Source organism: Pelodiscus sinensis, chromosome 21, assembly GCF_052426305.1.
Source record: "Pelodiscus sinensis isolate ZL-2025 chromosome 21, ASM5242630v1, whole genome shotgun sequence".
NCBI classification, from domain to species: Eukaryota; Metazoa; Chordata; order Testudines; family Trionychidae; genus Pelodiscus; species Pelodiscus sinensis.
Window position 1 is genome coordinate 16,921,492 of NC_143072.1, and position 13,895 is coordinate 16,935,386.

Here is a 13,895-nt window from a genome sequence, read left to right on the forward strand (position 1 = left end):
TCGTTTACAGACAGCCCCTCAGCCTGAAGCAAATACTCACCAGCTACACACTACACCACAGAAACACTAACCCAAGAACCAATCCCTGCAGCAAACCCGCTTGCCAACGCTGCCTGCATACCTACTCAAGCGACACCATCATAGAACCTAACCACATCAGCCATCAAGGGCTCATCCACCTGCACGTCTGCTAATGGGACACACAGCATCACGGGCCAGCAACGCCCTCTGCCATGTTCATTGGTCCAACCAGACTGTCTCTACACAAAAGAATAAATGGCCACAAACCAGACATCAAGAACCTCCAAAAACTAATCGGAGAGCACTTCAGTCTCCTTGGACACTCAGTAAGAGATTTACAAGTGGCCAACCTTCAACGCAAACACTGTAAACAGACTTCAGAGAGAAACTGCAGAGCTGCAATTCACTTGCAAACTTGACATTGTTCACCTGGGTTTGAATAGGGACTGGGAATGGCCAGCTCTCTACAAAAGCAATTTTCCTTCTCTTGGTATTCACATCTCCTCAGCAATATCCACCCTGACTAAACTGGCCTAGTTAGTACTGGTCCCGCACTTGATAAGGTAACTCTCTTCTGCTCATGTGCTAGGATAGTTATGCTGCCTCTGTGATTTCCACTCCAGTGCATCTGAGGAAGTGGGTGTTCGCCCGCAAAAGCATATGCCCTAATAAACCGGCTAGTCTTTAAGATGCCACAGGACTCCTCATTGTTTTTACATTGAAATGATTTTTCCCAAAGGCCATTTGATGGAGTAGGGCGTGAGTGCCCTTTGCACTATGACATCCGCCTCAGTTCTGAAAGGAGTTGCTCTTTCTATGAAGCAAAACTGTGGCCACACCCTGCTAGTATCACCTCACTTAAAGACAACTCGCTTATAAAACCAGACAGAAAAATACACAAATGTCACCCCATGCTCTTACTGAAAAATGGCCGACTTTCTCATTTTTCCTATATAGTTATAAAATAAACCAAGGGCTTGACAAACTGTGGCGAGAGCTACTCGGTAGCCCTGCACAGAGCATGCGCCAGACTGGCATTGTGCATGCGTGCAGCGCTGGTGAATGGGGCGCACGGAGCGACCGCCTGAAATCTACTTGCCACGGGCAAATAGAATCAGCAGTTTGTCAAGCCCTGCCAATAGGAATATAAATATTGTACTTCCATGTCAGGGTGTGGGATATAGAGCAATGCAAACAATTATCTGTATGACACTGTAGTTTGCACTGACTTCACTAGAGCTTTTCATGTGGCCTAGGCAAATATCTAGAATCTGAAGTGAAGTACGCCCCTCCCCCCAGTAAGACCACTGTTTGTCCCTGGTTGAGAGTTACTGAACTAGTTTCTCCACCTCCCTCCCTCCCCCGGTACCACAGATGAATGATAAACAGAGACATCTAGTGGTGCTATAAAGTAACTTTCTATGATTAAACAACGAGAAGTCCTGTGGCACCTTATAGACCAGTGGTCCCCAACCTTTTGGGGCTGCCAGGCGCCCGGGGGCAGGACTGCTCATGCGCCAGGCATCCGGGGCTGCTCACACGCCACGCATCCAGGGGCGGGGCCATGCACGTGCCGCGTGCCCGGAAGCGGGGCCGCCCATGCGCTGCATGCCTGGGCTGGCATCGCGCATGTGCCGCGCGCCCAGGGCAAGGGCTGCCCATGCACCAGGGGCCGGTACTATGCATGCGCCGCGCGCCAGGGGTGGGGCTGGCCCCGATCATTCGGTGGGTGCAAATAATGCCCTGGCGGGCGTCATGGCGCCCGCAGGCACCACATTGGGGACCGCTGTTATAGACTAACAGATTTATTGGAGCATAAGCTTTCGTGGGCGAAGACCCACTTCGTCACATGCATCTGACAAAGTGGGTCTTTGCCCACGAAAGTTTATGCTCCAATAAATCCGTTAGTCTATAAGGTGCCACAGGACTTCTCGTTGTTTATGCAGAGTCAGACTAACATGGCTTCCCCCCGATACTTCTTTCTATGATTAAGAAGCCACTCCCCTAAGATGCTATCAGCATATTGCTTACTTACGGTTTATGATCATTTAAATACAGGTTGAACCTCCTCGTTCGGGACTCTCTGGTCCTGCAACATCTGTGGCCCGGCAGGAACATGGATGTTGCTGGACCAGAGGGCACCTGGACCAGAGAGCCCTAGGAGCCTAGCAGCTGGAGTGGAGCAAGGAGCGCAGCAGCCTGGTGGCCCTAGAAGAGCAAAACCCTGGGGCTTCGGCAGCCCTGAGGCAACGGGCCCCCGGCAGCAGTGGAGCCAGAACCCCAGCGGCAGGGGACAGGGGAGCCCTGCTGCTGTGCGGGGGAGCCCTCTGTGATGGACCCTGGAAGAGCCTAGAGTCTGTCAGCAGAGGGGTAGAACTGACCTCCTTTGGTCCAGCAAAGTCCCTCATTCGGGACTAGTCAGGTCCCGAGGGTGCCAGACCAGGGATGTCCAACCTGCACTACATGCAGGAGTGTTTAAAGGACTGAGGTCTCGAATGTAGATAGAAATCGGTATGTCACAGCTAAATAGCTGTGTTTAGACATTTGTAGCACTGGAAGAGTTTAACTGGTTAAACTCAGTATCTGTTCACCCTTCCCGTACGCCCAATTTTAAAATGAGCACAGGGAAGATTAAAAAAATCTTTGCACAAATACACGGCTCAGACGGGGCTCAGAGGCGGCAGCTGGCTTCATTCCTGTAAACGCAATTCATAGAATCATAGAATAATAGGACTGGAAGGGACCTCGAGAGGTCATCGAGTCCAGCCCCCCGCCCTCAAGGCAGGACCAAGCTCCATCTACACCATCCCTGACAGATGTCTATCTAACCTGTTCTTAAATATCTCCAGAGAGGGAGATTCCACCACCTCCCTTGGCAATTTATTCCAATATTTGACCACCCTGACAGTTAGGAATTTTTTCCTAATGTCCAATCTAAACCTCCCCTGCTGCACTTTAAGCCCATTACTCCTTGTCCTGTCCTCAGAAACCAAGAGGAACAAATTTTCTCCTTCCTCCTTGTGACACCCTTTTAGATATTTGAAAACCGCTATCATGTCCCCCCTTAATCTTCTTTTTTCCAAACTAAACAAGCCCAGTTCATGAAGCCTGGCTTCATAGGTCATGTTCTCTAGACCTTTACTCATTCTTGTCGCTCTTCTCTGTACCCTTTCCAATTTCTCCACATCTTTCTTGAAATGTGGCGCCCAGAACTGGACACAGTACTCCAGCTGAGGCCTAACTAGTGCAGAGTAGAGCGGCAGAATGACTTCACGAGTTTTGCTTACAACACACCTGTTGATACAACCTAGAATCATATTTGCTTTTTTTGCAACAGCATCACACTGTTGACTCATATTCAACTTGTGGTCCACTATGACCCCTAGATCCCTTTCCGCCATGCTCCTTCCTAGACAGTCGCTTCCCATCTTGTATGTATGGAACTGATTGTTCCTTCCTAAGTGGAGCACTTTGCATTTCTCTTTATTAAACCTCATCCTGTTTACCTCTGACCATTTCTCTAACTTGCTAAGGTCATTTTGAATTATGTCCCTATCCTCCAAAGAAGTCGCAACCCCACCCAGTTTGGTATCATCTGCAAACTTAATAAGCGTACTCTCTATGCCAATATCTACGTCATTGATGAAGATATTGAACAGTACGGGTCCCAAAACAGACCCTTGAGGAACTCCACTTGTTATCCCTTTCCAGCAGGATTTAGCACCGTTAACAACAACTCTCTGACTACGGTTATCCAGCCAATTATGCACCCACCTTATCGTGGCCCTATCTAAGTTATATTTGCCTAGTTTATCAATAAGAATATCATGCGAGACCGTATCAAATGCCTTACATCTCGGGTGGCTGAACGCCACTTGTCCCTCTAAGAAGTTGGACGCCGACCGCTCGGGGGTCGCGTAACTAGTTAGCATGCCAGAGTCTCGTTCGTTATCGGAATTAACCAGACAAATCGCTCCACCAACTAAGAACGGCCATGCACCACCACCCACAGAATCGAGAAAGAGCTATCAATCTGTCAATCCTTTCCGTGTCCGGGCCGGGTGAGGTTTCCCGTGTAGGAAGATCAGGCCTTCGTTTGTGGTCAAATCCGACACTCCATAAGACATGATAACTTATTCCTAGCGCAAACGTTGTCAGGGATCAATTTGAGTTAAAAACTGACTCTTCAATTATTTGAACAAGCAAATGGAAAGCCTATTTATGTGGTCAACAAAATCTACACCAATGATTATAGTTTCTAAGAAGTTAAATTATTAAAATCCAACAACCTTCCACTGATGTATTTATAACCAATTAGAATATAACACACATTAATGCTTATCCTGGCTAATAAACATTACTCTTTTGCCAACTACTTATAAAGGTAACCTTAATATAAAAATGTGATCCTTTATTTAATGTCACACGACTGTAGTTATATGACAACCTGTGTCTAATTCATGGTTAAAAAGCAAATATGATTCATTGTACCTGATAAAATCATAATGATTTGTTACTATTTTTAATATTCATAATCTATTTATCCTGGAAAACTGAGAGAGTCCCAAACTGAGATTGGATACAGTCTGGGGTTTTTCATTTGTTTGTCTTGTTCATTTTCCCCAAAGAGCTGTGATCGTCTTACATATAACTCAGCTACAAATGTGTGTGTGTGTGTGTGTGTGCGTGTGTATGTGTGTGTGTGTGTATCTGTTCTTCTCTCACACACACGCATGCCTTGCTCAAGATACACACAATGAATCCGTGGCCCAGACAGCATTATATAAACCATCACAGCTCCGGGCTGTTCTCCGATCCCCACCCTGCCTTACACGTTCTCTGCTTGGCAGTGGAATGTTGGGCCTAAATAAATCACGCCACGATCATATCAAGAAGAGCCTGCCAAGAATACAGACAGAGCCCGTCCAAGTCCTGCGTGTGAGCTGAAAGGAAATTGAGCCTGCACTGGGGAAATTCATTGTTCTTTCCATCTCAATTGCTGCCCAGCTGCCTCCCATTGAATCCAGAGTCTTTTTTCCATTGATTCCAGCAACTGAATTGCCCATAGACCAGGGGTGGGCAAGAGGCGGCTAGCGGGCTGGATCTGGCCCAGCAAGCCGCCGGATCTGGCCCAGGGCCGCCTCGCCAGCACAGTTACTACAGAGCAGCTGCAGGCTCTTTAAACAGCAACCTGCTAACTGCTATGCAGTCAGGGCAGGGAGGAGAACCTTCCCATGCTGTCCCCACCCCCTCGCAAAATCCCTCAGCTCCCATTGGCCAGTTTCCGGCCAACAGGAGCTGAGAAATTTTGCTGAAGGCAGCGGCAGCAAATGAAGTCTCCTCACTTCCCCACTCCCCTCTCCTGCTCCTTGTGCTGGAGCAGAGCCACATAGAGCAGCCCGCCCAGCACACAGGCAGGGAGCTTGCAGGGCTGCTGGCTGGGAGCCGCCTAGGTAAGCATCTCCCAGCCAGAGCCTGCCTCTGGCATCCCACCCCCACTCTGTCCCCAACTACCTGCCCCAAGCCACCACCCAAACCCTCTGTATCCCCTCTGCCCACCTCCTGCAGATCACATCTCCCTCCCAGGCCCTGCACCCCTCCTACAACCCTCTCCCAGGCCAGACTCCTCTTCTGCACTCATACCCCTCCCTGGCCCTGCATCCCTCTGCACCCCTCCCCCAGGCCAGACTCCTCTTCTGCACCCATACCCCTCCCTGGCCCTGCACCCCTCCCCCACCAGGCCAGACTCCTCTTCTGCACCCATACCCCTCCCTAACCCTGCACCCCTCCTACACCCCTCCCCCAAACCAGACTCCTCTCCTGCATCCATAACCCCTCCTGGACCCTGCACCAGGTCATAACCCCCTCCTTCACCCAAATCCCCTCTCAGATCCCACACTCCCTCCTGCACCTCAGTCCTCTATCCCAAGCTCCCTTCTACACCACACCCGCCAACTGAGACCCTGTTTCCCCTCCACAGAAGTGCAGCCCTTGACCATATACCAAAATCTTGGAGTGACCCCCATTAAAAAGTATTGCCCACCCCTGCCATAGACCCATGTCCCGGACTGTCATTCCTCTTCGTAGCTGGTGGGCAACTCATGCACTTTATGCATGTGCCTCTCTGAGCGGAGCTGTGCTGAGACAAGAAGGGCTCAGCTCTCCCAGGGCCAAGAGCTGAACAAATGACTCTCGTGCTCCCAAACATCCCTTCCTAACCACATAGGGCAGTCACCCGGGAATTGACCCGAGCGACCTCCCACTGGAGCTGTCCCCTCCTCCTTGCTTCATCAGGAAGAGTTTGCCCAAGAACAGGGCGTGTTTGAGCTAGCGGGACACAAAGGCTGATAGAAATATGCTCCCCCGAGCCGAACCCCAGCGCCACTCCAACGAGGACTCGCCTGGATCAGCGATCGCATGTTGGCGAAATGTGTGTCCATAGCACCCCCATTGGGGAAATTCTGGCTCATTCTCTTCATGAGGTGGCTGAAGCAGCTGTAGGCCAGTTGATCTGTGGATATAAAGAGGGTAGATTAGATGGCTGGAAAATCTGGAACTCCATGGTGGGCCCTGGAACAAAGTGAGGGGGGGTGGCTCTGTGATTCTGGAAGAGGTGGGGCCTTGGGCACAAGGGGCGGGCTCAGGGCAGCCAGCCCTCTGCGTGGCTCCTCCCCCCAGCCCTCAGAGCTGCACAGTGCAGTGCTCCAGCGGCGATTTAAAGGGCCTGCAGCTTTGGTCACCACTGCTGCTGCAATAGCAGGGGTGTGGCCAGGAGCCTTCCGGGCCCTGAGGTAATTATTCCCTTTGCTCCCACTGCTGGCGGGCCGGGACCCATGTTTGCACCGCACGAGGCGATGCGCTGCAGGGTCAGGTGTTGGGGGAAGAGGGGCAGCTTGCTCCTCCTAAATCTGTTCATTCCCTGCGTGAGCAGTGCGGGGTGAAAACACGAGGCGGGACACTGGAGCCTCCCTTCTGACTGCAGAGCCTCTCTTACCAGTGGTGAGTGGAGGGACAGACGGAACCCAGCTAGATGGGCAGATCCCGTGTTGAGTGGGCAGCCCCTCCTCCCCCCGCAATAAGGATACTGTTAACTCTGGTGACACGTCAACTTTAGTGTGGGGAGAATAAACAGGGAAGCCCCTAGATGCCCTTGCGAGTCCCATCACCACGATCCTATGAAACGTGGCACATTGTTTGAATCGGTGTATTCTAGGGATGTTACATTTTGCATCGACTATTGGCTTAGTCAATAGGGCGCCCCCGCCTTGGAAGTGTAGCAACAGCCCTAGGGTTCTTGCTACACTTCAAAGGTAAAAATGCCGCATGGAGCCCGGGGTCAGCTGGGGACTCCCCTACTGACTCTGGACTCCACGCAGCGCTGCCACTTTGAAACGCCAGGAGAAGCCCGGACTGCACACAGCGTTTCAAAGCGGCAATGCCATGTGGAGCCTGGAGTTAGCTGGGGACACTCCTGATGACCCCGGGCTGCGCTGCTGCTTTGAAACACCACATGCAGCCTAGGGACAACCCAGCGGACCCTAGGCTGCAAGCGGCATTTCAAAGTGGCAGCGCCACGTGGAGCCCAGGGTCTGGCTCCAGGGTCCATGCAGTGCTGCCGCTTTGAAGTACCTTCCCCTTTACCACCCTCTTGCTGCCTCTTTCCGATAGAAACGACTAGTCCACTAGCCTGTCAACGATCTGATAAGCATAGTCAACTAGTTGTTCACATCCCTGGTGTATTTCATGTATCCTCGTTGTAATCTGTAATGGGGGCAACATATTATGCAAGGAAAACTCAGCCCTCCTACCATTATCAAGTATAACCATGAGAGGAGCCAGTAGGTCACACATGCCTTGGACATATCCGACATCCAGGTGCTCCCAAACGTAACTGCACGAAGAAAAAAACAGAAGAGACACTAGCAAATGTAGTCTCTAAATCTTCTCTCTGATGGATTGTTTTTAGTCAATCCAAGACCCTGCTCCCATAAAAAGCCCTGCCTACGTCTACACTGGCCCCTTTTCCGGAAGGGGCATGTAAATTTCATGAGTCGTAGTAGGGATATTTAAATCCCCCGTGGCATTTAAATAAAAATGCCTTTGAAGTAGGAATAAGAGCCTCCGGAAAAGGGCGCTTTTTCCGGAGGATCGGGGCCAGTGTAGACGCTCTTTTCCGGCTTTTTTAAAAGCCGGAAAAAAGCGGCGGACATTTTTATTTAAATGCCGCGGGGGATATTTAAATCCCCCGCGCATTTCCCTACTACGACTCATGAAATTTACATGCCCCTTCCGGAAAAGGGGCCAGTGTAGACGAGCCCCCTGTGTGCAGAGACAGCCTATAGAGCAATAATTCCTGTAATATTTTCCATGCATGCGTGGAATAAATTTTGTTATGTGCACCAAGGCTTGTGCAGGTGTGCACCACCAATACATGCTGCCAGCTGCAGGAGACTGTGGTGATCTGCTAATCAGCTGGGTGGCATTTGACTCGCTCCTGAGTGGCCGCCCAAGTGCTCACCTTCCAGGGAACACGCCTGTAGATGCAGTGGGTGAATTCCCTAAGGAGGGCGTCGATAGTGTTTATAGAAATCATCCTTAGAAACCTCTACAATTTAATAGCGAGCGAGATCCTCACTTACAGCTTTTTTGCACCAGCCTACAGAATTCTGTGGCAGGCGTAGAACTTTCTCCTACATTATACACAAGGCTCCAAAAATGCCCGATGAGGAGGTTTTCTGGGTGTTTCCCAGTTGCATTACAGCCCGCCTCCCTGCCTGTTTTGTCACAAATACATCACACGGGATTGAAAGCTGGGGTACAGAGGGTCAGCAAGGTGAGTTATTCTCCTGCCCCACCTGAGGCAAAGATGAATTACTTATTGAGATTTCTACAAAGCACACAGGGAGATATTTACCAAAGCCCACAACTGTTTTGGGGGAAAGAATAATCACTGGCTTCCAGTATGGCTTGTGCGCCTAAATCATAGGTGGCTTTGAAAAATCTCCCTTTGGCAGGGACTTTTTGCTATGGGGTGAAACAAACTAGCAAATATAAAGGAGAAGCCTTCTCAAAAAGCCGGGGCGCTGAGAGCCATTGAAGCAAACTGTAAACCCCGTATGTGATGGAAGCCAAACCCGGGGGTGCAACAGCATCCATACGTCCCGCCCCTAGGGAGAGGCATGCGTGTCTGGTAGTGGGATGGGGGGCCCAACTCAGATTCCAGCTTTCAGACTCTCGCCCCGGAGAAAGCAGATGACTAAGCAGACGTAGAGAACGGTAGAGTTTAAATGCCACCTGACCGGGGTGAATGTAGTTATATCAGCAGCAACTGGCACTGGCCACTGTCGGCAGACAGGAGACTGGGGTATGTCTACACTTGCAGCCTATTTCGGAACAGGGCTGCAAATGTAGACATTCGGAATTGAAAATCAAGCCCTGGATTTAAATATCCCATGCTTGATTTGCATCTTCCCGGCTGGGCGCCATTTTTTGAAATTTACAAGCCTGGAATAACTGCCCACCTTTACCCGTGGCAGTGAAACGAGCATTCGAAATAAAACCCTATTTCAAACTATCTATTATTCCTCCTGCAATGAGGTTTAATGGGTAGTTCGAAATAGGGCTTTATTTCGAACGCCCATTTCACTGCCGCGTGTAGACGTGGGCAGTTATTCTGGGCTTGTAAATTTCAAAAAATGGCGCCCAGCCGGGAAGATACAAATCAAGCATGGGATATTTAAATCCCGGGCTTGATTTGCAATTCCGAATGTCTACATGTGCAGCCCTATTCCGAAATAGGCTGCAAGTGTAGACATACCCTGGGCTAGATGGACCTTTGGTCTGACCCAATCTGGCTGTTCTTATGTTCCCAGTGGCATGCGGTACTGGCAGGGGGTTGATCTGAAAATGTAGCCTTCCCACTCCAATCAATTATCACATGAGTGTCTGAGCCACTCAGTTTCCACGGATCTTTGCCACACCCTTGTAAGCAGGGTAGTGTACTCTCCCTTTAATAGGTGGGGAACTGAGGACCAAAGAAGAATACAAAACGTGTCCAAGGTGGTACACAGTGTTTGAGGCCACGCTGGGACTATCTAGCCTACCTCCATCTTCTCTTTCTCTAGAAGCTTTTAGCCAGACCTCCCTGCCCGCTGGGAGAGGCACGTGGTATCGATTATTAACTCAGGGGAGCCGTAACGCCGCAAGGAGAAGCATGCTCTCTGCAAGCTGTTACCTGCACATGATGTTTCTGAGTTTCTCCAGGTTAGCGGCAGTAAAATACCAGTAATTCCGGTCACACCTCTGGACATCTTTATCGATTCTATGCAGATTTAAGGCAACTGTGTCCAGCAGTTCTATCTAGGATTTAAAACACCCCAGGGAGTCAGGTGAGCTGTTAAACAAAGGTGCTTCTGGATATGAACTGGCGTTAAGAAGCAGGAAGGTAGCGGGATCCAGCCACCTGACTTCCCTTGACTCGCACCATGAAACGCTTTGAGATGAACAGGTGAAAGGGACCTATACAAGCTCGATATTATTATTACCACCAAGAAGGCATTTGAAGCTGCAGTAGAACTTGCTTATCCAGCTACTTCGCTCACCATGACAGTCCTGGGGTTGAGGCCCAGGCAATTCTTGGTCTGAGCACGTTGCACTCTGGCAATTGTGTATAGTTGGGCCCTACCAAAGTCACAGTCCGTTATGGCCAATTTCACGGCTGTCACAATTGAACATTGGTAAATGTCACATCTTCAGCTTTTTGAACCTGACATTTCTCAGTGTTGTAACCGTGGGGTCCTGACCCAAAAGGAGACTGGGGGCGTGTCACAAACCTGTTGTGGGAAGGGTCATGGGAATGCCACCCTCTCACTTCTGTGCTGCCCTCAGAGCTGGACTCTCAAGGCAGCAACTGCAGAGTTTCCTGTAGCCACAGGAGGTTCCAAGAGGTAAAGGGGAGGGTCTGGTCTCGTGCCCCCTCCCACCACTACAAGTTTCCTCCAGCTGCAGCAATCTCAGGCCGCTTGCTGCCCAGTCTCAGACAGTGTCCTGCAGCAGGAGGAAGCACCCGGAGGTGCATTTGGTCTGATCCCCACCCCACCACCAGCATAGCAGGTTGCCAGCTGCTTCTGGGGTGCAGCACAGTCTGTGGTGCCAGGACAGGCAGGGAGCTGCCTTAGCGCCCCCACAGGTCACCTGATCCCCCTGCAGCAACAAGACTCGGTGTCTGATATTCCATCACCCTGTCCTGGGTGATGACCCTAAGTTTGAAAACCGTTGCATTAGGCATAGGCAGATTTGTCCTAGGATAGACAGTGACCTACTGTATAGGCAGCCATGCAGACAGAGCCAATGTCCTCGCTGGATGTTAAATAATCCAGCTGGGAGCACAGCTGTTCCTCCATTACAGGATCCTGAGACTCCAAGACAACCGCTTTGGCTTTCTGAGCCTGGGTCGGGTCCAGATCTGGTCTTTCTGAGTCCGTGTTCACATCTTCCTCCGCCCCATCCTCAAAGCTGACACTTTGCCCGTCATCGATGCTGGACAGGATGCCCGAAGCTACCGAGTAGTTCCGAGAAGAAGGCAGCCCCGAGTCGGGAGAATCAAATTCTACCGACTGCTGTTCGACCACAGCAGCCGCAACCGGCGTGTCGACGTTCACCACAGTCAAAGAGGGGTCATCTGGACCTTTGAAGTCTCGATCTGCTGAGTCCATGTCATCTACAGATATGAAGACCTGAGAAGGATGATTGCAGGAGGGGGAAGAAAGGAAAGAGATTAATTTTAGCAAACAAGTCCTAAACTTGTGTGGGGGGGGCGTGGTCATGTCAATAGACAAGATCACTGATTGAGCAGAGCATTTATTATCACCTGCAGCATCTTGGTGTGTATCTATTAGGAGGGAATAGAGCAGGGGTAGGCAATAATTTTTGATGGGAGGCCACTCCAAGATTTTGGAAAGTGGTCTATGTCTCCAGCCAGAGCCACCCTGTCCATAGGGTATGTCAGGGAGGCTGTCCCAGGCCCTGTGCTATGGATTGGCCTGGAACGAGGAGACAGCATTCATCAGGGCGGTGCTCTGCTCTGCCCTGCCGCCCCCTCCCGGCCTGCTGCGTTGGTTTCTCTGCGGCAGCAGGAAGCCGGGCACCCAGGCCCCAGGGTGCTCTGTTTCCCGTTGCCACGGAGATGGAGCCGCAGTGGGCTGGGAGGGCAAAGTGGAACAAGCTGGTGGGTCGCTCCACTCCCAGCGCCGTGGTGAGTAGGATGACCCCTGCTGCTGCTAGCACCCGGCCCCTGGTAATCCCCTTCTTTGGGGGAGTGGGAAGGGGCAATGCAGGGGCGGGAAGAGGCCTGATGGGGATGCAGCAGGGGTGAGGTTTGGGGGAGACATGGAGGGGGTGGGGTGAGGGTGGGGCAGAGGCAGGACCTGGAGGGAGGGGGTTGCTCTGGGTCCTGCACTTGGGGCACTGGGGGGAGGTTGCCCCAGGTGCCGCACCTGTCTTGGGCTGGCCCTGTCTCCAGCATCACCCACTGGACTGAAACATTCCTTAGCGGGGAGCACACAGGAGGGCAAAGTGCCCAACAAGGCAGCTTACGTCGTTGCTGATGGTGGAATCCCGGTGGATCAATCGCTGGACGTGGCTGTCGATGCTGCTGCCTGATGAAAACTTAGCAAAGATGACGGAGTGCGACTCTTTCTCCCGCTGCTTCACGATGACCTCGCAGGCTTTCCACTCGGCCATGACCTTCTGGTACTTGAGAGCAATGTCCTCATCCACCTTCAAACAGACACACGGACCCTTCAGCTGTAATGTTCGCTGGAAGGCCTCCAAGGCTGTGAGGGACCCCGACCACGTGGCTTGCACACGAGGAGAGATTAAAGCTAGTGAAATGGCCCAACAGGAAGACAGGATCGGAAACCCTGTTGAACTCCAGGGCAACTGGGTTTGGGGCTTAGATCGCATGTCCAGGAGGGGTCCTTCCCTAGCAAAAAGTTGCTTTGGGGGGGGGGAACAGACTTAATTTAGGTATGTGATGTGAAAGAAGATCATGTGCTCACTACACTGGGAACTGGCACGTTTTCTCCGTGAGACCTAGGTTAAGTTGTCTGGGCCGTGTCTTCACTAAATGGAAGACTGATGCTGCCGCGGTCAATCTTCCGGAGTTTGATTTAGTGAGTCTAAAGGCCCACTAAATTGAACTCAGAGGGCGCCCCCGTTGGTGGCCAGGACTCCTGCTTCTGCAAGAAGTAAGAAAGCCGATGGGCGTGTTTGCTCCCATCAGCCTCCTGCTGTGCAGACAGAGGGGAAACATGAAACAAGGTACGTCATCACCAGCTATGTAATTAATGCAGCTCGAGTTGCATATCTTGATTCGACCTTCCCTTTTAGTGTAGACCTGGCCTTAATTTCTCTGTGCCTCAATTCTCCATTTGGATAGTGGGAGTAAAAGCCCCCTCGCCCAGAATTGTGGGGATGGATTTACTGTTGGTGAGGGGTCAACAAGAGGGAGCCACAAATACCTAGAGCAACGGGCAAAGTGGAACAAGGTACATGCTTGGGCACGGACAGAACGAGAGGCAAAGGACTGGAGGGAAGTTCAAGGCCAGGTCCAGCTACAACAAATAAAAAGAAGCAGCCAAGGTGCAGATTTTGTGGCTGCAGCCAGCCAATAACATCAGGCTTGTTAAATGGGTAACTGAATCTCATGCTTCAGGGTAGAAGCTGCCACCAAGAAGTGCAGGAAGCATTTTTTTAACATTTACTGTCCAGAACTTTCTGACTGGCTGCCCCCAGTGTTCCCTCTCATCTTTTCCATCCATGGGCAGATTTTTTTCCATCCAGGGGCAGAATAATTTTTGAATGTGCACGGAGGC

General features: G+C 51.1%; 1 protein-coding gene across 7 annotated transcripts in view; it reads right to left on the bottom strand.

The window, feature by feature from the left end:
• Positions 1–13,895, bottom strand: part of SGSM2 (small G protein signaling modulator 2) — a 168,214-nt gene that overhangs the window by 13,866 nt on the left and 140,453 nt on the right. For all 7 annotated transcript variants that reach the window (XM_075904864.2, XM_089772152.1, XM_089772156.1 and 4 more), the window contains 5 exons: positions 12,616–12,798; positions 11,343–11,756; positions 10,256–10,380; positions 7,830–7,912; positions 6,423–6,532 (listed from right to left, as the gene is read on the bottom strand). In XM_075904864.2, the coding sequence (XP_075760979.2) occupies positions 6,423–6,532; positions 7,830–7,912; positions 10,256–10,380; positions 11,343–11,756; positions 12,616–12,798 (915 nt within the window). The remainder of the gene's footprint in view (positions 1–6,422; positions 6,533–7,829; positions 7,913–10,255; positions 10,381–11,342; positions 11,757–12,615; positions 12,799–13,895) is intronic.